At 35.3% G+C, this 27,683-nt stretch overlaps 3 protein-coding genes across 3 annotated transcripts; 1 reads left to right on the top strand and 2 right to left on the bottom strand.

Annotated features, from left to right (window-relative positions):
- Nucleotides 1-1,870: 1,870 nt before the first annotated feature.
- Nucleotides 1,871-9,690, bottom strand: LOC109207061 (protein NRT1/ PTR FAMILY 7.3-like). Its single transcript, XM_019369941.1, has 5 exons — nt 9,479-9,690; nt 8,793-8,910; nt 4,128-4,345; nt 3,271-3,830; nt 1,871-3,128 (listed from the first exon to the last, which is right to left on the bottom strand). The coding sequence occupies exons 1-5, from the start codon at nt 9,503-9,505 to the stop codon at nt 2,258-2,260; spliced, it is 1,794 nt and encodes a 597-aa protein (XP_019225486.1). The 5' UTR covers nt 9,506-9,690; the 3' UTR covers nt 1,871-2,257.
- A 3,911-nt stretch (nt 9,691-13,601) lies between these two features.
- LOC109207060 (protein NRT1/ PTR FAMILY 7.3-like) lies at nt 13,602-19,876 on the bottom strand. The gene is made up of 5 exons (XM_019369940.1): nt 19,720-19,876; nt 19,091-19,205; nt 15,893-16,110; nt 14,974-15,530; nt 13,602-14,834 (listed from the first exon to the last, which is right to left on the bottom strand). The coding sequence occupies exons 1-5, from the start codon at nt 19,744-19,746 to the stop codon at nt 13,964-13,966; spliced, it is 1,788 nt and encodes a 595-aa protein (XP_019225485.1). The 5' UTR covers nt 19,747-19,876; the 3' UTR covers nt 13,602-13,963.
- Nucleotides 19,877-25,135: 5,259 nt separating this feature from the next.
- Nucleotides 25,136-27,247, top strand: LOC109207052. Its single transcript, XM_019369934.1, has 5 exons — nt 25,136-26,218; nt 26,260-26,317; nt 26,386-26,537; nt 26,643-26,743; nt 26,854-27,247. The coding sequence occupies exons 1-5, from the start codon at nt 25,136-25,138 to the stop codon at nt 27,245-27,247; spliced, it is 1,788 nt and encodes a 595-aa protein (XP_019225479.1).
- Nucleotides 27,248-27,683: the final 436 nt, after the last annotated feature.

Raw genomic sequence — 27,683 nt, 5'->3', positions numbered from 1 at the left:
ATATTTTGGGGAAAAGGAATATTTGATGCTTAGTTTTCATATATTGTCATGCATTACATGAAGCCTTTTTGAGTTACATATCTGTTCAGATTGTATATTGGTGTATGCATGTAGGGGCGGATATAGTGAGTAAAATGCTTAGATCTTGTATATGTGCTAAAAAAATCCACTAGATAAGTGCAAATAATAGATTACGAACCCAATAATAGATTAGGTGGAATGTCGTATAATTAAAAGTCCAAACGCATAAAGTTCATATCTGTATGTCTGTGCTGCTCTGCATCAGACTATGCTATTAATTTATCCAGTGAAATTCATCTCATTTATAGTAGTTTAAATTTTTGGTGCACGAAGAGCGCAATAATAGATTGTGAAAGAACTTGATTAAAATTACTTAATATATTGGGAAAGATATGAACTTTATTATATGTTAGGTTAATTGACATGAAATGAGAATGTGTATGAGAAAATAGATTTTGCTCTGTACAACTTGTGCTACACTTTTAAGAGAAATATCGAAATGTGAGAACAATTTAGACTATCCTGCCACTGACAGCTATCTGAATAACATAAAATTTCTTATGTTTAACTCTTGATTTAAAAAGAAAGGAGGAGAAATAAATCTGAATTAAACAAAAAGGTCTGCCACTATGAATGTTTTGATATTGCTTTGACTCAATCTTTTGGGGCTATTGATGTTAGAAACACCATTGTTTCAGTTCCATCTAGTGATGTGTAGAAAAGCATGAGTACACCAACTGCACTTGCTAGTAACCATTTACATATTCATTAACTCTCATGTTCGATATTACTTCTTTGTTACTGTAGAATGGAAAAAAAGAGAGCAGGGTGATACAAAATTCAATGATTTACATGATGATGGAAAGTGGATAACTTAGGGGCATTTGTGTATCATGGATGGAAGTGCCTCCGATAACTGCATTTCGTGGTACCTCCTAGTGTATATGTCCTCTTTGGTTATCCCCGAGAGCAGAAAAAGAGGAATAACTAATATGGAGTTTTCAGATGATGCCGAGGAGGCCGTTTCTCGAGCTCTCAAGCTTTTATTGGTTCGTGATACTTCTCTTTTTTAATCTTGTGTCTGATGTTTGTAACCTGAGTCATTCCTATAGAGTCTTGTTCTTAGAATTGTTATATCATTTAGTTTGGTGCATCAAAGAGTGTCTTCTGCAATGTGGAAACAGTTGTCCATGGTTCAAGTCTAGTTTGGCTTCCTTCGTAGCTGTGAAATTTTCTTATACAGTTATAGGGACCTGGGGAATCACGAACCTAAATATTTCGTTGGACAAATCAGTGGCAAGATACTTCACATTCTCTACTTTCCAAAATTGCTTGTAATTCTGCTGGTGTATTATCTTTCTAACTTGCCTGTGGATGAAAGGTTGCATTTATATATCTTCCTGTTGCATTATCCTTCAGATTTCACCATTTCTAGTCATCATCATCTCAGTTGCCTTATGAATTTTCTTGGTTTACTAGACCTTGGAAAAGAATACATTGACATCTTGTGCAGCTTTTAATCTTGTGATTCTTTTTTCAGAATGTGCATTCTTTTTGATGACCTGAATCCTCTTAGGATAGACATATTTTGCAACTAGTAAATGATTTCATGTTCTTTGTGCAACTTATTTTATGACGAAAATGCTTCCGCTGAAAAAAGGAGCTCTTGAGATTTCTATATATAAATCCATCTAACCTTATGCTCCAGCCATTCAGAAACTCAAGAAGAATTTCTGGAAGCACTTTGTTGGCAATAGGATTTACAGATATTATATTTGTGGCCATCTTACAAAAATATCATGCAAGTTTTTTTTTTATTGAGGTGGAGACTGGCTTTTCTAGCTCTGAATTGCATGTTAAATAATGAGACTTTTCAGATGCAAATCTTTTAGGGTACATCAATATTGTTCAACAGTTTCTTGGATACAGGAAAAGTCAATCCATTTACATATCAATCCAAAATGCTTGTCAATTGTAGAACTAATATGACAGAGCGAACAAATGCAGCAACAAGGAGAAAGGATGACTTAGACATTTAGAGGAGTTCAGCTCCCTGAAGAATTCTGCAGAGCTGAGTATTTTGAGTTGACTGAGTTTGGAGCGTTGAGAGGAAGGAAATCCAAATACCAAGCAGAAACTCTAAACAAAATGCTACAGTGACAGCATATCTTCCTCTTATTCATATGGCGCTGGCAAAGCATGCCTAAGGTAAGATCCATATCAGGTATGTTAGGCTTCACACCTTGTCGTCTTCCTCGTGTTCCTGAATCTTTTCGCTATGCTTAATATTCTTGTACCACTTAGCACATGCAATATAGGCAACCAAATCTATTAATGTTAAACCGGCTAATAGAAAATAGAATCTGTCTAAATGACCTTTGTTAAGGTTTCCTGGTATCCATCCAGGCATGTTGTCAATTGCTGATATTTTCATCACTACGCTTACAAGTAAGCTACTCACGTAGTTCCCCAATGATATCGATGTCATGCATAGTGCACTTCCGAAGCTTTTAAGTCCATCAGGTGCTTGTGCATTGAAGAATTCCAATTGGCCTATGTACATGAATACTTCCGAAGCTCCTATAAAAGCATATTGAGGGACTTGCCAAAAGATGTTAAGAGAGCTTGAACCTTCACAATGTTTGCAGTCATTGCTAGCATATTTGAGCCTGTAGCACTCCACTATTCCTGCTGAAAGCATAGCCATCACTGCTATGACTAGTCCAATACCCATCCTTTGAAGTTCAGTTAGCCCGGTATGATCACCCTTGCACTTCTTAAACCTACTGACTAGTGGATTAAGAACTCTGCGGTTGAGAAATATGACGCCTGCTACACTAAGGATGTCAAAGGTAGACATGCTTGCTGCTGGTATCCTGAAGTTTGCTATCGTAGTTTTCATGGCATCGCCTTGCTCGACAAAGAGCGAGGCCATTTGCGTGAAAACTACAGAGTAAATAATGGTACATAGCCAAATGGGCAGCAATCTCAAAATGCATTTAACTTCTTCAACTTGTGAAATAGGACAGAGGCGCCATGGGTTGTGATCGCTCAGCTTCTGGTCGTCAAGTTCCCTTGATGTCACCACAGCTGCTCTGTCCAAGAATCTGCAACATGAAAAATCTAGTTTAGTGCATTATAGAATGGTAAATAGACTAGTGATCAATGATAAATGAATGACAAAGTCCGGTCATAAATTTGAGATTCTTGTAGACATAGTGGACTGAACTGAAGTGTATTTCTACTTACTTGAAACCGTAAGTGTGTAGCATTTTTCTACTACCAGTTGTGTTGTCATCGTCTTCCCCTTGGTAGAAGTCGTCTTCATTTTCTGGTGTCTCCACTCTACTCTTCTTTGTTGCTGCAACTAAAACTTGACCAAACCTGGCAAGAGGGTTGCCACTAGACTTGAAGTGTCTGTACCTAGCAGTGCCTCCGAGAAAGAGCAATAATGCTGCAAAAGCAGATGCTGCAGAAGCCCAAAAGCCTAGAGCCCACATTCCTTCATCCTCAAAGTAGTCCAAAATAGTGTTGGAGAAGAGCGACCCGAGGTTCATGAATAGGTAGAAATAGCTGAAGAAGGCAACTTTGGAGTGAGACTCTCTCGGATGCTGCTCGTCAAACTGATCAGCCCCAAAGGTAGCAATATTGGGCTGATAACCTCCATATCCTAGGGCAATCATGTACACAGAAATGTAGAATAGACCAACACCCATGGTTGAATGTTCACCACATAGAGTCGTTCGATTCCCACAACCTTTAGGTTTGAGCAAGTAAAGTTGTGATGCTAGTGCTAGTAATGCTAACCCCTGTCAATGAAGTTCCAAACTTAGTAAGAGCAAGATCTAGGACTATTACAATCTGAGATGAATTCAGGATTTAAACTTGATAGGTTCAACCTTTAAGTTTCTTACCATTGGACCCTTTGTATTTTTGAAATCATGGGGTTCAGAATTTAATATTTGTGAATCACGCTTTAGACATAGGGCCTTTGATTACAATCAACACTAACGATTAGCAGGAATCACGCTTGTGCAAGATGATGGTAGCAGCCAATATTAATTCTTCTTGATTGTGAAGTATGATGGGAGGTAATGGATACTTACAGTTACATAGATGACTTGAAAAATGGCACAAGTTTTGAATCTTCCCCAATAAGAGTCACTAAGAAAAGCACCAACAAGGGAACATATATAGACTGTGCCAGTCCATTTGCTCACACTATTAGCAGCATCAGCATTGTTTTCTTTCAGCACTCTTGTCAGGAACAACACCAGATTCACCCCAACTCCGAAAAATGCTAGAGTTGCTAAAGCTTGATTCACTACATAATCAATATGGAAACCAAAATTTTATAGAGTATCAATTAAGCAAAAGAATAAGTAGAAGAAGTATTAGTGACATTGATAATTGATTTTTCTGGTTTCGAATTAGTGGTTAATATATATATATATATATATATATATATATATATGCCACAAGTTTTGCATTTGAGGAAATGATGGTCATTAGTAGAAGCCTAATGCAATTTGAAAAATTGATTGTCGCTTTATCCTTTTTAAAAGTACGTATGTATGTAGTTCAACTTTATTGGTTGCATGAAATATCGATTTGTGGAGACACCCTGTATTATTTTCGCAACAATTTCTGCTTTTGGTTTCTTCTTGTTCTTTTTCATAATGTCCATTTCTGGATTGAGAGTTGGAATAGAAATTCTGAATTAAGACATAATGAAACTGACCACACCTAAATAGTAGGCTAGTAGCCATTATATCATATCAATCACCCCATGATATAGGACTTGCTTTGTTGGTTATTATCATGTCATGTGCTAGAAGGTTGGCTTGTCAAGTGAACTTTTAGCAAGCAATCAATGTCTAAAGTTGGACTGATAGATTACCTGTTAGATTTGACACTATTATTTCTTGAATGAACCCAAGAATTCCTACTTAAATGCAAAACGACAATTTCTCGATGTTGAAACAAATTCTCTACACCATATTCGAATCTGTTGCACTTCTCTTTGAAAGTAAATACACCATCTCTACCACACACCCATCACCACCCTTATCTGGTGGGTGAATATAAATCCTCATCTGTCCCCTTTTTTTTACTCTGTTTCTATTCAGAGGCAGATCTAGACTTTTGAGCTTGTAAGTCTAAAAAAGGCGGCTTAGTGATTCTTTAACCCGAAAATAGAATGCTAATTAAGCTACAAGGTTATGCTGAACCATAAGCACTTTACTAAGAGCCCGTTTGCATTGGCTTATAGAAAGGGAAACTACCAGCTATGTCCATTTATAAGTAGCTCATTATAAAGGTTGGCCAATTCATAGAATATTATTAATATTAGCCAATTAGCTATTTATAGCAAAAAATGTCAAAATTTTGCTTTCTTTTGAGTGAGTGTTATTAGAATAGATTGGGTACATCTTTAGGAGCTTGAATCTCAGTTTTGGGATGATTTGGTGAAATTTTGAGGTGGTTTGAATTGAATATTCAAAGTAAAAAGTGAACATAAAAAAATAATATGTGTATCATATTTGTATCAATTGTGTATCGCATGTATATCCATGTATACCTGTGTGTGAGATAATGCGTGATACATGTGTCGCAGAAATTTTTTTTGAACTCGATTTAATTACAAATTTTGATATAAAATCAGTCCAAATCACCTCCAATCTTCCTCAAATTTTATATATTGACTTATCTATATGTTTTCAATGAATTTCAACTACACACAATGAAAAAGTTCCTTTTTTGCTTAGATTTTTGAAATAGTGTGTGTGTGTGTATATTGAATTTCAAAAATCCATGAAATATTTTTTTTTATATTTTTGTTTGTATTTTATCACTTTATTTGCTACCTCATCCATGAAATTTCCTTTCCGTCTTGCATCTAATGTTGCTAATCACGCTTAAAAATATGGAAGGTGATTTTTGTATGTGATTCTTTGAGAGAAAGTACCTTATTTATTTGGTTTTTCAATTTTTATATGTGCTTGACTAGTTTTGGTAAGTCTATGATTAATGGCTAGAGGTTGGTAAGTTGAGACTTATTTGGGATATCTGTGCAAGTTTCCCTAAAAAAAAAAGTGGTTTTCGGCATAAAGAGTTTTTAAGCCGAAAAGCAATAAGTTGGAATTGCCCAGCTTATCGCTTTTGACTTGTTTTAAGCAGTTTTTTACTTATTTTAAGCATTTTTAACTTTACCAAACACTAAAAAAAAAGCTAAAAAGGACTTAAAAGCTGATTTGGTCAGCTTAAAAGCCAATCTAAACAACCTCTAACTTTGCCCCTGTTTCTATTTAAATAGGTCAAGTAATATTTTCTTTGATTACGATTTTTAAGTATTTTTAAATATAAATATTATGATTTATAATACTTTTATTTACAAGAATATTTATAAATCAACGCCTAAATTTTTTACTAAAAAAAAATGACTTGGCGATCGGACTCCATGCCCGTCATTATTTTGTAAAAGCTTAAGTATTGAGCTGCCTTTATTAGAGAAACAAAAAGCACCAAGAGTAGGACGATGGAATCGCAATGAAAATTACAGGAGATCAGCGTTTATAGTTTATTAGACCGAAAAAAGAAAAACGTTTTTTCATGCATTTTGAATTCTAGTAAGTAAAGTTACTTGATATTTGTAAAACAATTACCAATAAAATAGTTGATGCACCTAACTCGAGTACTATCGTCGTCAATGAATATATGTGTTATACTTCTTCGTAAATCCTCGCGATATGAGTATGAAACATCATAAATGTACAGATTATTGATATTGCAAAAGTCTCCCTTTACGTACGGGATTGTAAAAGGCTGTTTTCACGGCTCGAATCCGACCTCCTGATCACATGATAGCAACTTTATTCGTTATGTCAAAGCTCCCTTTCGTTTATATAAAAAATATATATAAAAAGGCAAAAAGTTAGGGATAAGTGAAAGTCCAGATCACATAATTGCCCCACCCACCCACCAAGTATAAGAGTTTTGTCAAGGATGACGTGGTAAAACCACCACTTCATTTCCTAGGTGTGTGTCAAAGATGTCTTTTCCCAATAGTGCATGCTTTTCTCGTCACTTCTTTATCCCTCCTTGTCTTCCACAAGAATTTTGCTATTGTAGACAAAACCTACCCCAGTACGGACTACGGAGGAGCCAAATACCTACGTACTTTTTTGGTACAATCATTTGATATTTGTTACCTATAAATTTAGCTAATTCATACTCCCTCCTATCCAATTTAAGTAATTTTTTAGCTTTTTTTTGTGGTCTATAATATTTAATCTTTTCAATTATCAAGAAAGAATTAATTTTTTTTTTCAAAGTTGCCTTTGAAGTAAAGAGTCTAGGAGTATTTGTTGTATTTCTAATGAACAAATTAAGGTTAATATGGTCAATTATTGTTAATTAATGTTAAAAGGTGGATTCCTTAATACGTGTAAAAATATCCAAAAATTATTTAAAGTGGACCGGAGGGAGTAATGTCTATTAAAGGAAAAAATGCTTTGTTATTTAAAAATTTTCATTTTTAATATTTAAACTTGTAGCCCTTAATTATAAATGAAAGAATCGTATACATTCCACTAGGTTCTTTATATGATAAAGACCTATGTACGTGTATATGTGAAAGCTATCAAATAGGCCAAGCAATAGCTCTCGAATTTTTTGACACACGGCTTTGTTATTCTGAAAAGTGTTAGGCTATGGCCTTTTCACACTCTTGTCATTTTCTAGCTTCCCAACACATGATATGTGGCTTCGTTTATTACCTCACCTTATTCCACCATTATCAACCTTTCTTTTAATTGTTTTTCCATGACAAAGAAAAAGAAAAAAGAAGCTCTAGCCATAGCCTCTAGGTCGGTAAAATCATATTGTAGGTGAATATTAGTACTTGTTAGGAATATGATCTGAAAATATAATAGGTAATAAGAATTAATTAGAATAATTTGAAACGATGTAGTTTATACCATAAACTACATGGTAGTGTGTTCCTCCTAGGCTTACCAGTAGGTAATAAGGACTGTTTTTGTATTTTCTTATTTATGGTTCTTTATTATTACATGTCATTCGCGTCTGTTGCCATATTACATTGTTGTTACTATTGTTTGCTACTTGGTTGCTTTATTTTCATTGTTCCTTGAGTCGAGTGTCTATCGGAAACAATCTCTCAATCTCTATAAGGTATACACTATCCTCCTCAGACCCCATTTTATAAGATTACATTGGGTTTGTTGTTATTGTACTAATAGTAGTAGTTTATACCATAAGATTCTGAAATTTTATTCCCATGACTGAATATCTTGAACCTAGAATAATATAACACGAATATCTCAATATTGGATAGTCCAATATCTACGTGGTGAAGGTAGAAATAACACCAGGTAGTTACTCTAAAGGGCTGCTATTTAGGAATTAGTCAATGTGTTCTGAATTTTAGTTTTTCATTTCAAAATTTTTTTTAGGAGACAAATGTTTTGAATTATTCCAAAACTAAGATTTTTATTGAAGTTATTCAAACTATATAGGCAGATTATGACCCATGCACTTAATTGATGTAGATTCTAACAGTATATACCGTGTATAAAAACTGTGGCTTATCATAAATAATAATAATAATACTCTTAATCTGGATATAACTCAAAAGAGAGATAAGCAGATGCAGATATCACAAGTTTTAATCTTTTCTTTTTCGACAGATAAATTTACGACTTTTACAATATGATTAATTTCAGGAAGAAAAAAAAGAAAAGAAAGCTTACGGAGAATCATAATTCCAGCCACCCATTTTCCACTTGCTTCTCTGATTGCTGGTTTTCCATCAAGATCAACAGTTCCATCCTTGGTGCATTCTATTTCTTTCCCTTTCATCATTTTCACCTAAAAGACAAAAGAAAAATAATATAGTAAATTCAGTAAACTTCAGTGAAGTGTTAGATCATTTATTTATATTTATTAAGTTTAAGTTCTACATATTGACTGTAGAAGAATTTTTGTACTGTAAAGTCATCTAAAAAATAACTACGAGTAACTATTTATAAAAAGTGACATAATTAGCTAGTAACCTGAAAAATAAAGTAAGTTACCTACTATAATATAGTAAAACAGTATTTATACGGGCAGTTTACATAAGTTAACTTTATATTTATATACAGTTCTTTGCATGAGGAAACATTTGCACAAAAGAAATGAATATGCACTTCATTTACCCTTAATTCTGTCTTCAAGAAAAGAACCAAAGATTGGTAAGTGGTAGGCACTAAGAAATAGAGAGAACTAATGATCTTTTTTTGGACTCTATGTGTGAGATAGGTGTGTTTAGCCATTTAATGAACAAACAATACCGGAAAATAAAAATTCTCGCGAATAAGATATAAGACTCAAACTTATCGTATACAACTAACAATTTTATGAATATATATCGAAAAAAAAGATGGTGGGTACTAACCTCTTTGGAGAGTTTCAAGCATGCCATTATTAGTGACTCAAAGGTAATTGCTTGAATTAAAGATTTGAAGAAAACGATGGGAAGTGGGAGAAATGAGTATTCTCAAAACTATTTAAGTTAAGAGGTTGCTAGTAAATGCAAGTGAGTGAAAGTATATATAGAATTTTGAGTGAGTTAAGTGGATGGTAGAGACTAAAAGGATCACAAAATTAGAAGGCAAAAAGAAAGAATAGGCGTAGAACCGAATTTTTAACATGATGTTTTGGACGTAAGCATAGGATTACTTTTTGTTTGTGTATTGTGATTTAAATGATTTAACACATCAAATTACCTAATATTGAGGGTCCCATTTAATATTTCAATATCCTTCATTTCGATATCTTTCTTGTCTGTCAAATTAGTTCTGTTGATTTGACACATCAAACGGTAATTAGTGTGACCTATAAGTCACGGGTTAAGCTGTGGTTGTAGTCATTAATATTTCTATTAGGATAGGCTGTTTACAGAATATTCCTCAGGTACGGCTCTTCCTCGAACCTTGATCGAATGCGGAATATTTTATATTCCAGACTGCCCTGAAATGATAATTAGTGTGAAGCTCTGCTGAATGATTTGGGGACTTGGATAGACTTTGACACTTTATTTACCTTACTTGCTTTATCTAAGCATGAGAAATTGTAAGGCTTATAAAATTCCAAAAATGTGTCGAGCTTTTAGATGATATGATCACACAATTTAATATTGTATTAGAGTAACAAAAGATTTTAGATTTGAAAAAAAGAATTTTCACATGTTTGGCTCATGAAAATAATTAAATTAAATTTGCACATGAGCTAGTGTGTCGAAGATATAGTTAAATAAATAAAGGTGTATTCTCTCTAACAACTTTAACTTTTAGATGAGATAATCACATACTTAACAAAATGATCGAATTTCATTGGAATAACGTTGTTCTGCAACATGAAACTCTGTCTATTCAATTAGGAGTATCATATTTTTACCAAAATGTATTAATTTGCCAAATTTCTTGATGCCATAGCTTGAGATGAAAATCCTTAGATTCTAATATGGTAAACCAATTCTATTCTTCCTTCTTCGTAAATTTAGCTTAATGTGCCTATTTTAGGCAAACACTACACTATTCCATGTTAATTTTCAATCCAATACAAAGAATATAATTTCTCTTTTTCCCCCTTTTTCTATTTTTGCTACTATTCTTCTCCTGCTTTACAAATATTATTACACCCAAGCAAAGGAATACATACTGATGCCTTCTCTGGCGTTTGGATTTGGTTTTGATTTAAGATTTGGAAAAAAATAATTAATTTTCAAAGAGTATTTGAAAACAGTATTGCTACAGAAGTTGTATGCTTTTGTTACCTTTTGATAAAATACTTATAATAGGTATTGAGAAAATTTACCTTTGGATTGTTTATTATTTCTCAGTAACCACTTCTTTTTCCTGTTTAATCATTTGGTATTTGAGTCTTGGTGTACAGAGTTACTCGGTATTTGTGCTAGTGGGAGGTAGCAAGTATTCGGTGAAATAGTCGAGGTGCAAATTGACTTGTCATCAATACATGCACACACTTGTTAACAACAGAAATTAGATATATAGAATGATAGAATCTTGAACAACCAACAATATAATGGAACTAATGGTTCCACATAAAAGAAAATTTATAGGCAAGTTTGCAAAATAATTTTACTTGCTTTTTATTGTTTGTTGATTCCTTGTCGGAAGAATGTAATGTTGCAACTTGCCAAACTTTATAGGATGAGGCTACGAATTTTTTAGATTTATAAATCCTATACACAATTACCAGATTGGGTAATTTTCAAGCAATTATAGAGCAAGAAAAGTGTGTACGTGTGTAAGACAAAAATGAAATTGGACAAATTATGTCACAAACGTAGCTAGTGAGCCAAATATACATGAAAAGAATAGGAAACTAAGGATTATTGGATTGGAGATTATTGGGTTGGACCCATTAGTATCAGTTAATGAAACGATTATTGGGTTGGAACCGAGTTACTTGGAATCAAATCATGGCCATTAAATTAAAACTTGATGCTAATAATAATGGGATTTTTTTGTATATACAAAATTTTACCCGGTTTAGCTAAATTTTCCTATTTACGAGAAGTAACTAATGTTTTTTTTACAAATTGTAGTAATAATATGCTCAACAGACCTGTATTCCTGTAACATCTGTAAGTCGCTACTATCGTCTTCTCACTTGTTTGGCATTTTTTAATTTACTAGGAATACATTTTTTTTAAGGCTAAAAGTAGTATAAGTTAGGATAATCTTAGTAGTCTAATCGAATTTTCACCTTGTTAGTTAGAGTTCCATTCCCTACCTTGTGATTCCTTGCTTCATTCTCCTTTCCCTCCTATTAAAAAAAAATCAAAAAGTAGTATAAGTTGCATTCATGGGCGTCACATTCACCCCGGGGCTCAGCGTCCTCGTTGAGGTTTGCCCCACCATCGTACTGAGGGAGATTCGTTTCTGGTACCATATTTGTCACGATCCAAGCCCATGATACGTATTGTCCGCCTTGGCCCAACAGACCTCACGGATTTGTCCATTGGTCTATGCCATCATTGAGCCCAAAAGCGCACGTACCATCTAAACTTGTGTTATGCCTTATAAAATTCTTCACTTTCCTCTCTCATTCTGATGTGGAATTCGCCTAAAGGTGCTGCGTCACACGGCACGAGCGTGCGGGTGGCATACCACCCCCTCTGCTCTACCTAGATCCGCCCCTGCCTGTGTGCACCAATTTTTCAGAAACATGCCAATCTGGAAGCCTGTCAGTCCTGTTTGACCCGCCTTCATCAGCCCATTAAATAATAGATTGGGAAAGGTGTGAACTTTATTATCTGATTAGTTTAAATTGGCATGAAATGAGAAATAGAGAAGTTTGAGTGAATATATTTGTATTTGCATAATATTGGCATGAGAAGAGTTCAAATTGAATAACTTGATCAATGAGGATTCTTATAGTCGACCCCAACTTAAGCACGATTGCTAGTTCAGAGAAATGTGAGAATAATCTAGACTATCCAGCCATTTAAAGCTATCTGAATCACATGCTATTTCTAATGTTTTGACACTTGATTCATAAAAATCAAGAGTGGGCACCATACTTGCATGCTGTAGCTTTTCAATTAAGGTAGGAGAAAGAACTTCAAGTTAAACCAAAAGGTCTGTCACTGTGAATGTTTTAGTACGAAAATTTGACTTGTCAATTTGTGGGGCTCTTGATATAAGAAATTCCAATGTATTGGTTCCTTGTGATGATGTGTAGAAAAGCATGACTACACCATTTAGCAACTGGTGGTATATAAAATGGCAGTTGAAACTCATGCTAAAATAAGGCTATTATAATAATCATTTCAAAATTACTAGTAGTAGCCTTCTTGAAATTACCTCTTCATTAGCTTTCAGGATGTTGAGATCTTACTTCTTTGTTACTGTATAATGGAAAAGGGAGATACGCAAAATAGGGAGTATAAAGGTTTTCTGATGTAGTTTCCAGGGAAAGGGAGCATTGGAGCAACAGTAAAGTTGTCTCTGTGTGACCTATATGTCACGGATTCGAGCCGTGCAAGCAGCCACTAATGTTTGCATTAGGGTGGCTATCTACATCACACCCCTTGGGGTGCCGCCCTACCCCGGACCCTGCGTGAACTCGAGATGCCTTGTGCACCGGGCTGCCTTATCTTTTTCTTTTCCAAGAACATACATTTCTCTTTTATGACCTGAATCCTCTCTCATGTTTTCTGTAGAACTTAGTTTTCGAGGAAAATGCTTCCACTGAAGAGAAACTCTTGAGGTTTCTACATGTAATCATTTAGAAAAAAATGTTGTAAACATTTGGTTTCCCACCCGGTGTCGGTACCCCCATTGGGCCTGTTTTACTTCCCCCCTCACCCCCCCCCCCCCTCTCCCAATATGGGACTTCACGGCACGAATGCTCCAGGCATTCAGAAACTCAAAAATTTACAGGTTTTTATTGTTGTCCATCTTAGTCAAATATCGATGCAAGTTGTTTATTAAGGTGGAGAGTTAGCTCTGAATTGCATATGAAATTAATGAGGTCTTTTGGACATGGGAAATTTTTAAGGGTAAATCAGTATTGTTCAACAGTTTCTTGGATACAGGAAGGAAAAGCCAATCCATTTACATATCAATCCAAAATGTTCGTTAATTCAAGAACTAATATGACGGAACCAACAAATGCAGCAGCAACAATGAGAAAGGAAGGACCAAGAAATTAAGAGCAGCCCAACTCTCTGGACAATTCTGCAGAGCTGGATTCTGAGCCGATTGAGTTGGAACATTGGAGATGCAGTAAATCCAAATACCAAAAGCAGAAACTCTAAACAAAATCTTATGGTGACTGCATATCTTCCTCTTATTCATATGGCTTTGGCAGAACATCCCTAAGGTATGATCCATATCAGGTATGCTGGACTTCACACCTTGTCATCTTCCTCGTGTTCCTGAATCTTTTCGCTATGCTTAATATTCTTGTACCACTTAGCACATGAAATATAAGCAACCAAATCTATTAATGTCAAACCAGCTAATAGAAAATAGAATCTGTCTAAATGACCCTTGTTAAGGTTTCCTGGTATCCATCCCGGCATGCTGTCAGTTGCTGATATTTTCATCACTATGCTCACAAGGAAGCTACTCACGTAGTTTCCCAATGATATTGATGTCATGCATAGTGCACTTCCAAAGCTTTTAAGTCCATCGGGTGCTTGCGCATTGAAGAATTCCAATTGACCTACATACATGAATACTTCCGAAGCTCCTATAAAAGCATATTGAGGGACTTGCCAGAAGATGTTAAGAGAGCTTGAGCCTTCACAGTGTTTGCAGTCATTGCTCGCATACTTTAGCCTGTAGCACTCCACAATTCCTGCAGAAAGCATAGCCATCACTGCTATGACTAGTCCAATACCCATCCTTTGAAGTTCAGTTAGCCCGGTATTATCACCCTTGCACTTCTTAAACCTACTGACCAGTGGATTAAGAACTCTGCGGTTTAGAAATATGACGCCTGCTACACTAAGGATGTCAAAGGTAGACATGCTTGCTGCTGGAATCCTGAAGTTTGCTATCGTAGTTTTCATGGCATCGCCTTGCTCGACAAAGAGCGAGGCCATTTGCGTGAAAACTACAGAGTAAATAATGGTACATAGCCAAATGGGCAGCAGTCTCAAAATGCATTTAACTTCTTCAACTTGTGAAATAGGACAGAGGCGCCACGGGTTGTGATCGCTCAGCTTCTGGTCGTCAAGTTCCCTTGATGTCACCACAGCTGCTCTGTCCAAGAATCTGCAACATGAAAAATCTAGTTTAGTGCATTATAGAATGGCAAATAGACTAGTAATGATAGATGAATGACAGTCGGGGTCATAAATTTGAGATTCTTGTAGACATAGTGGATTGAACTGCTAAGTGTATTTCTACTTACTTGAAACCATGGGTGTGTAGCATTTTTCTACCACCAGTTGTGTCGTCGTCTTCCCCTTGGTAGAAGTCATCTTCATTTTCTGGTGTCTCCACTCTATTCTTCTTTGTTGCTGCAACTAAAACTTGTGCAAACCTGGCAAGAGGGTTGCCACTAGACTTGAAGTGTCTGTACCTAGCAGTGCCCCCAAGAAAGAGCAATAATGCTGCAAAAGCAGATGCTGCAGATGCCCAAAAGCCAAGAGCCCACATTCCTTCATCCTCAAAGTAGTCTAAAATAGTGTTGGAGAAGAGCGATCCGAGGTTCATGAACAAGTAGAAGTAGCTAAAGAACGCAACTTTAGATTGAGACTCCCTTGGATGATGCTCGTCAAACTGGTCAGCGCCAAAGGTAGCAATATTTGGCTGATAACCTCCATATCCTAGTGCAATCATGTAGACAGAGATGTAGAATAGACCAACCCCCATGGTTGAATGTTCTCCACATAGAGTCGTTCGATCTCCACAACCTTTAGGTTTGAGCAAGTAGAGTTGTGATGCTAGTGCTAGTAATGCCAATCCCTGTCAATGAAGTTCCAAACTTAGTAAGGGCAAGATTGAGGACTATTACAATCAAAGGCGAATTCTGAATTTAAACTTGATAGCTTCAACCTTTAAGGTTCTTAACACTAATGTCTATGTACTTTTGAAATTACGGGTTCAGTATATATTCTGTGTCGAAAATATTAAGTTCAGATGAACCAGTTAAACATATGCTCCATTGGCCTTTGATTACAATCAACACTAACGATTAGCGGAATCACGCTTGTGCAAGATAATGGTAGCAATATTAGATCTTCTTGATTGTGAGCTTATAAGCTAGTGTACTCTTAGTAGTTTTTCAATATCTACAGAATTATAATGGGAGTTAAAGGGATACTTACAGTTACATAGATGACTTGAAAAATGGCACAAGTTTTGAATCTTCCCCAGTAAGAGTCACTAAGAAAAGCACCAACAAGGGAACAGATGTAGACTGTGCCAGTCCATTTGCTCACACTATTAGCAGCATCAGCATTGTTTTCTTTTAGCACTCTTGTCAAGAACAACACCAAATTCACTCCAACTCCAAAAAATGCTAGAGTTGCTAAAGCTTGATTCACTACATATTCAATATGGAAACCAAATGTCAATTAAAGAAGAAAACAAAGAAGTGAAAGTATTAAACTGCTTTTAAGAGACAAAGTAAATGAAATTGGAGTGGTGTTCAAACTTCAATAGAAATAAGAAATTATATTTATCTTGTTATTCTTATAAATTAATGAGTTAAGTTATTCAACATACATGCACTAGTGAAAAAAAAATACCACATGGTTGTTTGGTTCAAAACAAGGTTATAATTCCATATCTAATAAGGGATAGATAATATAAGAATTTGATATAAATTTATACTAATATTAACATACACTCCCTCTTATGGACTCAATGTTATATCATCTGTAACAGCAAGCCCGCTAGTGATATTATCCGCTCTGGATCTAGGCCCTCACGGGTTTAAAACGCGTCACTAGGGTCTAGGGGTGTTCATAAAAACACGAAAAACCGAACCAACCCGAAAACCAAGCCAAACTGACGAAAAAAATCGATACTTTTTGGTTTGGTTTGGTTTTGGTTTTTAATTTTAAAAACCGATCAAATTTGGTTTGGTTTTGGTTTTAATCAGAAAAAACCGAAAAAAAATCCGAACCAAACCAACTATAGGAGTAGCTATTTCAATTAATTATATATATATATATANTATATATATATGTATATATATATATATATATATATGTATATTTTTATACAAAAATTCTTTTCAAAATTTTTATGGTAAATGTTAATAGTTTGCACTTTTAGTATAGTTCTTTATCTTTACATTCTAGTTTTGATCGGTAGTTTTCTTTTGTTAAGTGTAAGAATCCATTTCGTGTTAAAAATAATATATTTTTAATTTTGAGTCCTTAAATTATTCATCACTATTTGATTCAATTATCATCAATATATCTTGGTAAATAATAGATTTCTCAAAGGGCAATTAATTTGATAGTGTTACGTTGAAAATGTGATCGCCGGAATATGTATTCGGTAGTGTATGTCTTATATTTAAGAAAAAAACCGACAAATAACCGAAAAACTCGACATAAACCGAATCGAGAAAAAACCGACTTAATTGGTTTGGTTTGGTTCTAATATTTGAAAAACCGACTTACTTGGTTTGATTTTTTTTTAGGGAAAAACCGTTCCAAACCGAACCATGAACACCCCTACTAGGATCTAAGACTTGCTAACTTATATATCTAGCATTCCTCTTGTATTTTGCTCATATGGGACCCTGTATATAATTTGGGATGTTACAAATATAACCTCAAATTTTATATTCGAAATGAAATAGTCAAAGGGAGCAGTAACCTAACTTGGACACTATCATTATCAATTTTTCTTTTTTGTTTTGGGGTCACATCAAAAGGCTAAAAAATAAGGGATAAGTGAAAGTCCAGATCACAATAATTAGTCCCTCCTCCACCATTCAAGAATCAGAATTTTGTCAAGGATGACGTGGCAGTCCCACCACATCGTATCATGGGTTTATGAAAGGTAGTATGTCTTTTCCCAGAACTGCATGGTTTTCTTGTCACTTCCTTATCCTTCCTCTGTCTTCCACAGGATTTTGGCTATTACAGTCAAGACCCTATCCGAGGAAGGAACCAAATGCCCCTGCCACTCTAGGTCCCTCTAGAAGGGAGCTTCGGAGCTAATTGTAAAGTTATTTCGTGTAATCTATAAGTCACGAGTTCAAATCGTGAAAGCATCCATTAATTTTTGTAATATATTAGATTGTCTATATCACATTATTTTGGGTGCGGTCATTTTTCAAACCGTGCATGAGTACGAGATACTTTATACATCGGGCTGCTCTAAACTCGCCGTCGAACTTATAACTTATTTTAGTTATTGTGTTCTATATTAAATATTACACATATTTAATAAAAAAGCTAGTGCAAATATAAAATTTTCACAAAGTTTTTGAATTCGTTCACGTAACTATAGTTCCGCCCTGATCTCCTCCACCCTACACCAGAGGCGGACCTAACCTATTAGGTGTTGGTTTAGCCAAACTCAGTCACTTTTACTTAAATATTAGATTTATAATAGAAAATTTATTAAATATTTATTATAAAGTAACTAAGACAAACTACAGATTACGTAATAGAACTCATAAACTTCAAATTCTAATTAAATATTTATTATAAAGTAACTAAGACAAACCTCTCACCATAGCTTAGATATGCCAAAACTATGTATCTACGTATTTGAAAGCTGTCAAATAGTGCCTAGCAATAGGACTCTAGATTTTTGACACACGTCTTGATTAGTTTTACTGCTAAGTGTTAGGCTTTGGCCTTTTCAACCTCTTGTCATTTTCCCTTTCCAACATATATGATAGCTGGCTTCATTTATTACCTCACCTTATCAACCTTTCTTTTTCTTTGCTTTTCCCTACCAACAGAAAAAAATTCTACGTCGGTTAAAAACTTAAAATCAGTGAAGTGAATATTACTCGTAATTTATGTAATAGTAAAATTTTTCTTGTTTAATCTGTCTAAAAAGGAATAAAAAAAGAAAATTAATTTAAAATTTTCATTTTAGTTTATTTATAGCTAATAAAAATACTTACAACTTTATTTTTAGATCACAAAGTTTAAAATTCTTTATTTTTAAACTCCAAACTCAATCAAATAATAACACATAAAAATGAATCGGAAAGACTACATGTTAGGAATGTTACGAGAGTTGAGTCTAACTCAATCGGAAAAGTTATTTCACGTGATAAAAATTGATTTGAATTATATAAAATAGATCTAGTTTATATACTTAATTGATACTATAAGATTCTAATTACACTCTATACTCTTATGACTGTACATGCTGAACGTAGAATAATAGAACTTGAGTAGCTCTAACAGTATATACCATGATTGAACTAATAAAAGAAATTAATTAAGCAGATGCAGATATTACTAGTACTTTATGTCATTTTCTTTTCAAAAATAAATACCAAGAATTTTCTAATAGGATTAATTTCAGGAATAAAAGCTTACGTAGAATCATTATTCCAGCCACCCATTTCCCACTTGTTTCTCTGATTGCTGGCTTTCCATTAAGATCAATAGTTCCATCCTTTGTGCAATCCATTTCTTCCCCTTTCAACTTCACCTGATGATTATATATAATAGAGTTCCAAAAAAATATAAATAAAGATATATAGATAGCTTAACAAGTTTTAGTTTTTTTTTTTTAAAAAAAAAGAAGTCACTTAAAAGTGATATTAATAAGTTGAAAAAAAAACATATTACATATTCTTATATCATGTTAAACTATACTGATAGTGTAAAATTCTTCTCATCAAGAATCAAAGATTGGTAAATGGTACGCACTAGGAATAAGAACAAAGCTTTCTTTTTTTTGGGTGATATATATAACTGACAATCTTTATGAACATTATTAAGAGAATGAATGGGAGCCTTGAGCAACATCAAAGTTGTCTGTAGGTCACGGGTTTGAGCTGTGGAAGCAGTTGCTCATACTTGTATTAGGGTAGGTCATTATATTACACTCCTTAAAGTGCAGCCCTACCCTGACCAAACATGAATGTGATACTTTATGTATCGAGCTGCCCTTTATTCGGAGAAAGAAAATAGAGATAGATGCCTAGATTGTGAGTACTAACCTCTTTTGAGAGTTCCAAGCATGCCATTGATACTGACTCTAAGATTTGCTTAAAAGATTTGGTATTAGTGAGTGTTATCAATGGTGGAGATGAAGAGAAGAACCCAAGAAAGAAAAGAGAGTTGAGAATAAATGCAAGTGAGTGAAACTATATATAGAAGTTTGAGAGATGATATGTGGAAGGTGGAGATTAAAGAATTTTTAATATTAGGAAGAAGAAAAAAAAAAGGAATAGGCACAAGACCAAATTTTTTTAACATGATGTTTTGGACGTAAGTATAGGTTACTTTTTGTTTGTGATTTAACACATCAAATTACCTAATATTGAGGGTCCATTTCAATATTTTTCTTTGCCTCTCAATTGGTTGAAAGTTGATATGACACATGAAACACTTAGTGTAAAGCTCTGTTGAATGATTTGGAGACCTATGTTTTTAACGGTGGGCAAACTTTGATTTTGATCACTTTATTAACCTTATTTGCTTTAATTAAGCATGAGAAATTATTAGTCTTTTCCTCTTATCTTTCACAATTTTATGTGTTTTTAGCTAGTTTTTTCACACTTATGGTCTTGACAATTTACGAAATCAGCCTCTCTACCTTCACAAGATAGGTGTAAGTTCTACATTCTACCTTTTCCGGACTCTGTACTTATGAGAATTCATTGACTATGTAATTATTGTTGTATGATATTGGCAATATATACCTATACGATCCCGAATAGTATGAGCTTATTGTGGAAGATCCTGAGATGCAGTGGCGAAGCCACATGGTCATAACCTCCGTCGAAAAATTGCACTGTGTATATAGGTAAAATACAACATTTTTTTAGAGGTATATAATACATATTGAACTCCCTTTGTCGAAAAGTTTTTTTGATTTCTTTCAGATTTGAATACACTTGGGAAATTCCTAGCTTTGCCACCGTCGAGATGTTTAATGAATCGTTAACTAGTTCCAAATCAAGCGGGTCCGCAAATTGCATATTAGGGAACTGGATGATCTTCAATAATTGATTAAAGATGTTTGGAGAGTCATTTTGATGATTCATACAAAGAATTTAGAATATTATGTTTGGTGGCTTGGGGATATTTTAGAACAAGCTGAGGAGAACATTGTTAGGGGACTTTTGCAACCAAACGTAAGTATAAATTAATATATGTCGAGTTTTGCAGCATCTTGAACTTGGGGTTCAACTATGTTAGAGAAGTATAAGATTCCAGATTATGTGCTAATTTCACTTGATGACATTGGAATAACGTTGTCTCTCCAAATGGAGACATGAATCTCTAAAAAAATTAGCTCGATGTACGAAGCTCCCGCTATATGTTGAATCCGGAAAAGGGCCGGACCATAAGAGACATGAATCTCTGATTCTTATCAAGGATTATCGATTTTTTTTAGCAAAATTAATTTTTCCAAGGTTATTATGCCCAACTTATTGATATAAAAATCTCTCACGCATTCTAATATGCTGAACCAATTTTTTTTAATAATCGTGGTGTCCGTGCCAACTTGCACATACTTCGATCTCTCCCACCAGCATATGTATAAAATCTTCAGCCGAGAATCTATTGGAAATAGTCTTTCTACTTTCATAAGGTAGGGATAAAGTTTACATTTACACTATTTGCGAGATTTCGCTAGGTTTGTCGTCGTTGTTGTTGTTATTGCGGTAAAATTTTCCACTAGGTTTGTAACCTCAAGGTGTCAAAAAAATCTTCCCACAAATTCCAATATGCCAAAAACAGTTGACCACGTCTCAGTTCAGATAATGTGAGTTAGTAGTGTAGTTTTAGCCACACAAAGTTTTGAATCACTATCTTTAGACGGACCAATTTTGCAAACACCACACCTTAATTTTTCCTTTTTGTTCCAAAATAATTACGACAGTATTCGCGCTAGATCATGTGCATTTCGATTGTTTCAGTAAATACCTGCTATCTCTTACCAAGGTAGATAGCAAGTAACTTTACCTACTAAAAGTTAGATAGATGGGAAAAATCATCTAATATTTTAAATTTTGTTGGTTTTATTACATCTATTTAGCGTTTTGGCCACTAGGTATGACATGCATTTAAGTAACAATGAACGTTCTGCGTACATGGGATTTTTTTTATATATATAGAGAGAGACTAAGGAATGTTTGAAAGAATACAAGAGATTGCTAGAAGGAAGTTTTATAGAGAACCATGGTCAGAATTACCAAGGGCTTGGTACTTGCAGAAGGGACCAACGTGAAGGTCCCTAAGCAAAAGCAGTATGGCGGTGCACGGGACGCACGCGAGGCGGCAGACTTACTTTGGAGGATGGACAAGTACTTTGAGGTAGTCGGGGAGGATGACGACGTTGCAATGCCTCAATGTATTTGACTGAGGTTGTCGTGCTAGGGTGGCGTCGGAAGTGTGCCAACATGGAAAGAAGGGCTATGCAACATGGAGACATGAGAGCAGTTCAAGAAGGAGTTGAAGAAGCAATTCTACCCGATGAATGTGGTGTATGAGGTTAGGCGGAAGCTAAGGGAGCTCCGATATAGGCCACAATTCGGGAGTATGTGCGCGAGTTCACTACCTTAATGCTGCAAATCATGTCATTGTCCGAGGAAGATTCCCTCCTCTACTTCATGGATGGGTTGCAAAATTGAGCAAAGCAGAAGTTAAGAAGACATCAAGTAGCCAACGTGAACGAACCCATAGGGGTAGCCGAGTCACTTGTTGACTTCAAGATGGAGCCTGCCAAATCCAAAGAAGGCAACGCCGAGAAGGATGAGGGAGATCATGACGAGGACAACGAGAAATGCATAGCCGAGGTATACAAGGGTAATGGCTAGGGGTCATCCCATAACGGACAGGGGTCCAAGAGAAACGGCAAGGGGTCGGAAAATGGTAGCGAGTACGTGCCTAAGGGAGGGTGCTACTTCTGTGAAGCATCACATTGGGAAAGTGAATGCCCAGAGTTGGGGAAGCTTACAGCAATTATCGGGAATTTTGCTCAAGCACATAAGGGTGACACAGGAGAAATCGCCTGCATTGGAGAGATGCACTTGGAATCTAAGTCGAAAGTAGGGGATTTCAAAACCTATCTTGGCACCATGCAAATGGAGCATGGTGGCAGCAAGAAAAGTTGGACGGACATAGTTGAAGTGGATGGCGAGTTACAAAGTGATGGCATGCTATCGGACTCACCAAGTAGAGGGGTCAAGTTTGCTAGCAAGGCTGGGACCACGGAGGGTAGCCAAATAGGGAGTGGAAGCATGGACTTGATGCTTGAGAAGCTACTAGACTTGGTTGAGTCATGAGAAGATTCAGGCCAAGAGCAAGGATGGGCATCCGATGGGCGGAGGATCGAGGCCATCATTGCTAGCCGTCCAAAGTACAAATGGGGCAAAAAGAAAGGTGACCAGTACCTTGTAACATGGGAAGGCAAAAAGAAAGGTGACCAGTACCTTGTATTTAGTGTTCTAAGAATAAAGTCGTCTTTGTCAGGGTCAGTCTTATCTTTCAATCTGAGGAATGAAGTCCCTTTGTCAGGATTCGTTTTATTTTTCAATATGGAATTTCCTGCGTGAATCCAAATTTTGTTGGGCTGTAATCAGTGGCGAAGCCAGGAATATTCCTAAGGGTGTTCAAACTTGAAAGAAGTGAAAATAGTTCCCCAATAAAAGAGTGTTCAATATATGTTATATATCTCTAAACGCTAATATTTACCTATATATATAGTGTAATTTTTGAAGAAGGGTGCTCAATTGATAAGTTGTAGCTACGCCTCTGGCTGCAATACGAGTAAACAAGATATTGTTTAAGAGTTAGGTATTATTAGTTCAGAAAAAGAAAAGTTTAATTAGGAATTTGTTTTTTAGCACAATACGGTGATAACTTTTTGACTTTGAACAGCTGGAGCCTGGATTCAGTGTCAAAATTCTGTAATTGGCTTTTCCCATCTCGAGTGGTTAACAAGAAAAAATGTTTAAGCTGAGTTGTGGAAAAGCTGTCATTAAAACTTTTGTTCACAATTAGTGATAAGTTAAATTTTATATATATATATATATATATATATATATATATATATATATATATATATATATATATATATATATATATATATATATATAATGCGATATAAGAAGCACATCTTCTAAGGAATTTTATAAATTTAAGTTATGAACAAAAAAAGGACCAATATATATTTTTCGTATTTCCTTTCTAAGAAAATCAAGTACGAGTTTAAGTTTTGTTTACTGAATTTATGAAATTTTTTATTATAGCACTAGCATGTATGTAGCCTTTCATAGCTAACTTGAAATAGAATACAATAACCTGTTACTACTTACTAGTTAAACGCATTCATTACGTAAAAAATTTTATATTGTTAGTGTATATGATTTGAATCAATTACACACATACTTGTTAACGACAGAATATTAATTAGATACAAAAATTAGAATCTTGAGCACCTAATTAAATGGTACTAATATTACTTCCACATAAAAGAGCATATATAAAAGGGAATGTATCTGAGAAGAAAAAAAAATATGGGACAGCAGACATGTAATTGACACAAATTAAGTCACAAAAAGTAGATAGCCAAATATAAATGATAGAAAGGGAATGGCGTTGCCCGATTAGTATTAGTTAGTAATGCCAATTTAGTAAGTAATCATGAGAGAAACAAAGATATATATACCAAGTTGATATAGAAAATTCCGAGCAAGAATGCCAGTAATGCGGGATGTTTTGTATACCGAATTGTCCTATAGATTACGTATTCGAGACATGGAAGCAGCCTGTTGAAGAACAGAACCCCCATGATAATTTAATGGATGATGAAGATATAAGGGAGAAGAAGAAGAAAGAAGAAGAAGAAGAAGAAGAAGAAGAAGAAGAAGAAGAAGAAGAAGAAGAAGAAGAAGATGCATTGAAGAAGAAAGCATAAAAGTCTTCGGAGTTTCCAAAGAAAACTTTGGGCTTATTCTGAAGATTTTGATTATGTGACGTGTCAGCATATTAACTGTTGATATTAAAATCCTAAGATCTAATATTGACCGCTGGATTGAAAGGAGAAGGCAAATCTGAGCCATTCATTTAATACAGCTGATGAAGGAATATTAGAAGCTTCTACACGTGAGTGAGCACATGCTCACATTGTAAAGAATAATTCTTTGTTAGTTAGTTATACAATCAGCCAATAGGAGATAGGACAAGTGTATAGGAATATATTATTTACATTCTTTGTATCTATAGCATAGGCTTGTATATAAAGAACAGATTACTAAGAATGAAATAACAAGAGAAATTTTTCACAAATCTCAGTCTTCCTTTCATGGTATCAGAGCAGATTTAGCTCGATCCATTCACAAATTTTCTCAAATATCTATCAATCTTCCCAAATCAGCTTTATCTTCATCTGTGCGTTGAATCATGCCTGGAACAGAAGCTGCAACTGATGTTACAATCTCTGGATCAACAAGCAGTGGAGTAACAAATGATTCCAATCACCATCTTCACTTGCATTCTTCTACTCTAGGGATGGCTTTGGTAAGCTCACCATTTGATGGTAGAGGATTCCCAGGATGGAAAAGATCTGTCGTCATTGCAATCTCAACCAAGAAAAAACTTTGCTTCATCAATGGATCTTGTGTTGAACCAACAATGGATGGCAAGGATTACCCATTGTGGAGTAGATGCAATGACATGGTCACCTCTTGGTTGCTGAACTCTTTGACAAAAGAGATAGGTGACAGTGTCATTTACTCAAGAACAGCTAAGGACCTTTGGAGCAGCCTGGAACAAAGATTTGGTCAGTCAAGTGGAGCCAAGCTGTACCATCTGCAGAAGGAAATTTCAAAGACAATCCAAGGAAACAACAGCATACCAGGTTATTTCACCACTCTTAAGAGACTTTGGGATGAGTTGGACTCTCTTAACTCACACTTAGGGTGCACTTGTGCATGTAACTATGATGGTAAAAGGAAGATGGCTAAATTCATGGAAGATCAAAGGGTCATTCAATTCCTAATGGGGCTGAATGATGCTTATGCACAAGCAAGGGGAAACATACTCATGCTTAGTCCTACCCCTAGCATGGATCAAACTTACTCATTATTGCTACAAGATGAAAGTCAAAGGGAGATTTACATGAGCCCACAGTATCCTACTAATGAGGCTTCTTTCATGGTAGGCACACAGAACAAGTTTTCACAGGAAAATAACCAAGCACAAAAAGGGTGGAATCCTCAACAAAAATCAGCTAACACACAGTATAAATCCAAGCCAAGGAAGTCCAAATTCAACCCCAATGTTAGTTGCAGCCATTGCTCAAAAATAGGACATGTGAGGGCTGATTGCTATAGACTTATAGGATTCCCTGATGAATTCCAGTTTACTAAGGGTGGAAATTTTCAAGGAATAATAAAAGCAAATGCTACAGTAGCAGATCAGCAGGGTGATGGAAACTCTGATGAACACAATGGAGGACATTCAAACAATCAAACACAGTTTTCAGTAAAGAACAGGTCTCTGAACTGGTGAACTTAATCAAACAGGTGCAAGTTGGAAGCACAGGGAGTGGAAACTCAGAGATTAGTGCCAATGCTGTTGCTAGTACTATTCTTAAATATTAGGGACATGTCTTGCTGTTTTTAATACTAAAACCTGGATCATTGATTCAGGTGCCTCAAAACATATGTGTTTTGATTCCAAACCTTTCCTAACACTGTCACCTTTGCCTGTGCCTTTACATATAAGTTTGCCTAACTCTTTTCAGATCTTTGTCACACACATAAGACAAGTTTGCATTCAGCCTGATATGGTTCTAGAAAAAGTACTCTATGTTCCATCTTTTAAGTATAACTTGCTATCTGTTCATAAGTTATGCACTCAATTCAAATGCATCATCAATCTTACTTCTAGTAAATATCTATTGCAGGTCCCTTTAATGAGGAGGGGACAAGTTTTTGGTGAAGTAAGAGATGGATTATATCTACTCCAGCCTAGAAGTTTAGAGTCTAGATTCAATTTAGTCAAAATGTAATTTCCATTCCAAAAGGAAGTAATTCCAGTCTAGTACCTAGTAAAGCTTCTCTTTCTATTCCAGTCTTTGCTAATGTTGTTTCAGATGTAATTCAATGGCATGTCAGGTTGGGGCATTTGCCTTTTTCAGTAATGAAGAAATTCAATTTTGTTCATTTTCCTTCAAATTTTAATGATGTGTGTGAAATTTGTGCTAAGGCAAGGCAAACTAGGCTCCCTTTTTCCATTAGCCAAATCAGGACAACATCTCCATTTGATCTCATTCATATAGATTCTTGGGGACCTTTTAACACTACTACATACAATGGTTACAATTACTTCTTGACCATAGTTGATGATTCTAGTAGGGCCACTTGGACCTTTTTACTAAGTACCAAGAGCAATGCCTTTCCAGTCGTGAAGTCCTTTCTCAACATGGTAGAGAGGCAATTCAACAAGAAAGTAAGGAGAGTAAAATCAGACAATGCTTGGGAATTGGGAAAAGGGAACACAGGAATCTAAATTCTTTCAGGAACAGGGGATTATTCATGAAACATTTTGTGTAGCTACACCTCAACAGAATTGGATAGTTGAGAGGAAACACCTTTTGGAAATTGCAAGAGGATTACTATTTCAGTCCAAGGTTCCTCTTCAATATTGGGGAGAATGTGTTTTAACTGCAATATTTTTAATCAACAGGTTCCCTTCCAAAGTGTTGAAAGGGAAGACACCTTATGCAGTTTTGTTTGGGAAGGAACCTACATATGAGGTTCTAAGAAGTTTTGGATGTTTATGCTATATATCAACTCTATCTCAAAATAGAGGAAAGTTTGAACCAAGAGCTAAGGCTTGTATCTTCTTAGGCTATGCACAAGGTCAAAAGGGATACGAAGTAATGGACAAAGATACAAGAAGAGTGTTTGTTTCCTAGGCTATGCACAAGGTCAAAAGGGATACA

The sequence above is a fragment of the Nicotiana attenuata genome, unplaced genomic scaffold (genome assembly GCF_001879085.1).
Source record: "Nicotiana attenuata strain UT unplaced genomic scaffold, NIATTr2, whole genome shotgun sequence".
NCBI classification, from domain to species: domain Eukaryota; kingdom Viridiplantae; phylum Streptophyta; class Magnoliopsida; order Solanales; family Solanaceae; genus Nicotiana; species Nicotiana attenuata.
The sequence above is the reverse complement of the archived record's forward strand: the minus strand, read 5'-3'. Positions and strand labels throughout refer to the sequence as shown.

Bases quoted from the DNA above. Each gene is read 5' to 3' on its own strand.
- LOC109207061 (XM_019369941.1), bottom strand. From the start codon at position 9,505: ATGGCATGCTTGAAACTCTCCAAAGAG. The intron at 3,831-4,127 runs GTAAGTATCCAT...CTTCATTGACAG, and splicing joins TTCAAGTCATCTATGTAACT to GGGTTAGCATTACTAGCACT. The intron at 3,129-3,270 runs GTAAGTAGAAAT...TTCATGTTGCAG, and splicing joins CTACACACTTACGGTTTCAA to ATTCTTGGACAGAGCAGCTG.
- LOC109207060 (XM_019369940.1), bottom strand. From the start codon at position 19,746: ATGGCATGCTTGGAACTCTCAAAAGAG. The intron at 19,206-19,719 runs GTTAGTACTCAC...TATAATCATCAG, and splicing joins GCTTGGAACTCTCAAAAGAG to GTGAAGTTGAAAGGGGAAGA. The intron at 16,111-19,090 runs GTAAGCTTTTAT...TTGAATATGTAG, and splicing joins GGCTGGAATAATGATTCTAC to TGAATCAAGCTTTAGCAACT.
- LOC109207052 (XM_019369934.1), top strand. From the start codon at position 25,136: ATGCCTGGAACAGAAGCTGCAACTGATGTTACAATCTCTGGATCAACA. The intron at 26,219-26,259 runs GTAAAGAACAGG...TTAATCAAACAG, and splicing joins ACAATCAAACACAGTTTTCA to GTGCAAGTTGGAAGCACAGG. The intron at 26,744-26,853 runs GTAATTTCCATT...ATGGCATGTCAG, and splicing joins AGATTCAATTTAGTCAAAAT to GTTGGGGCATTTGCCTTTTT.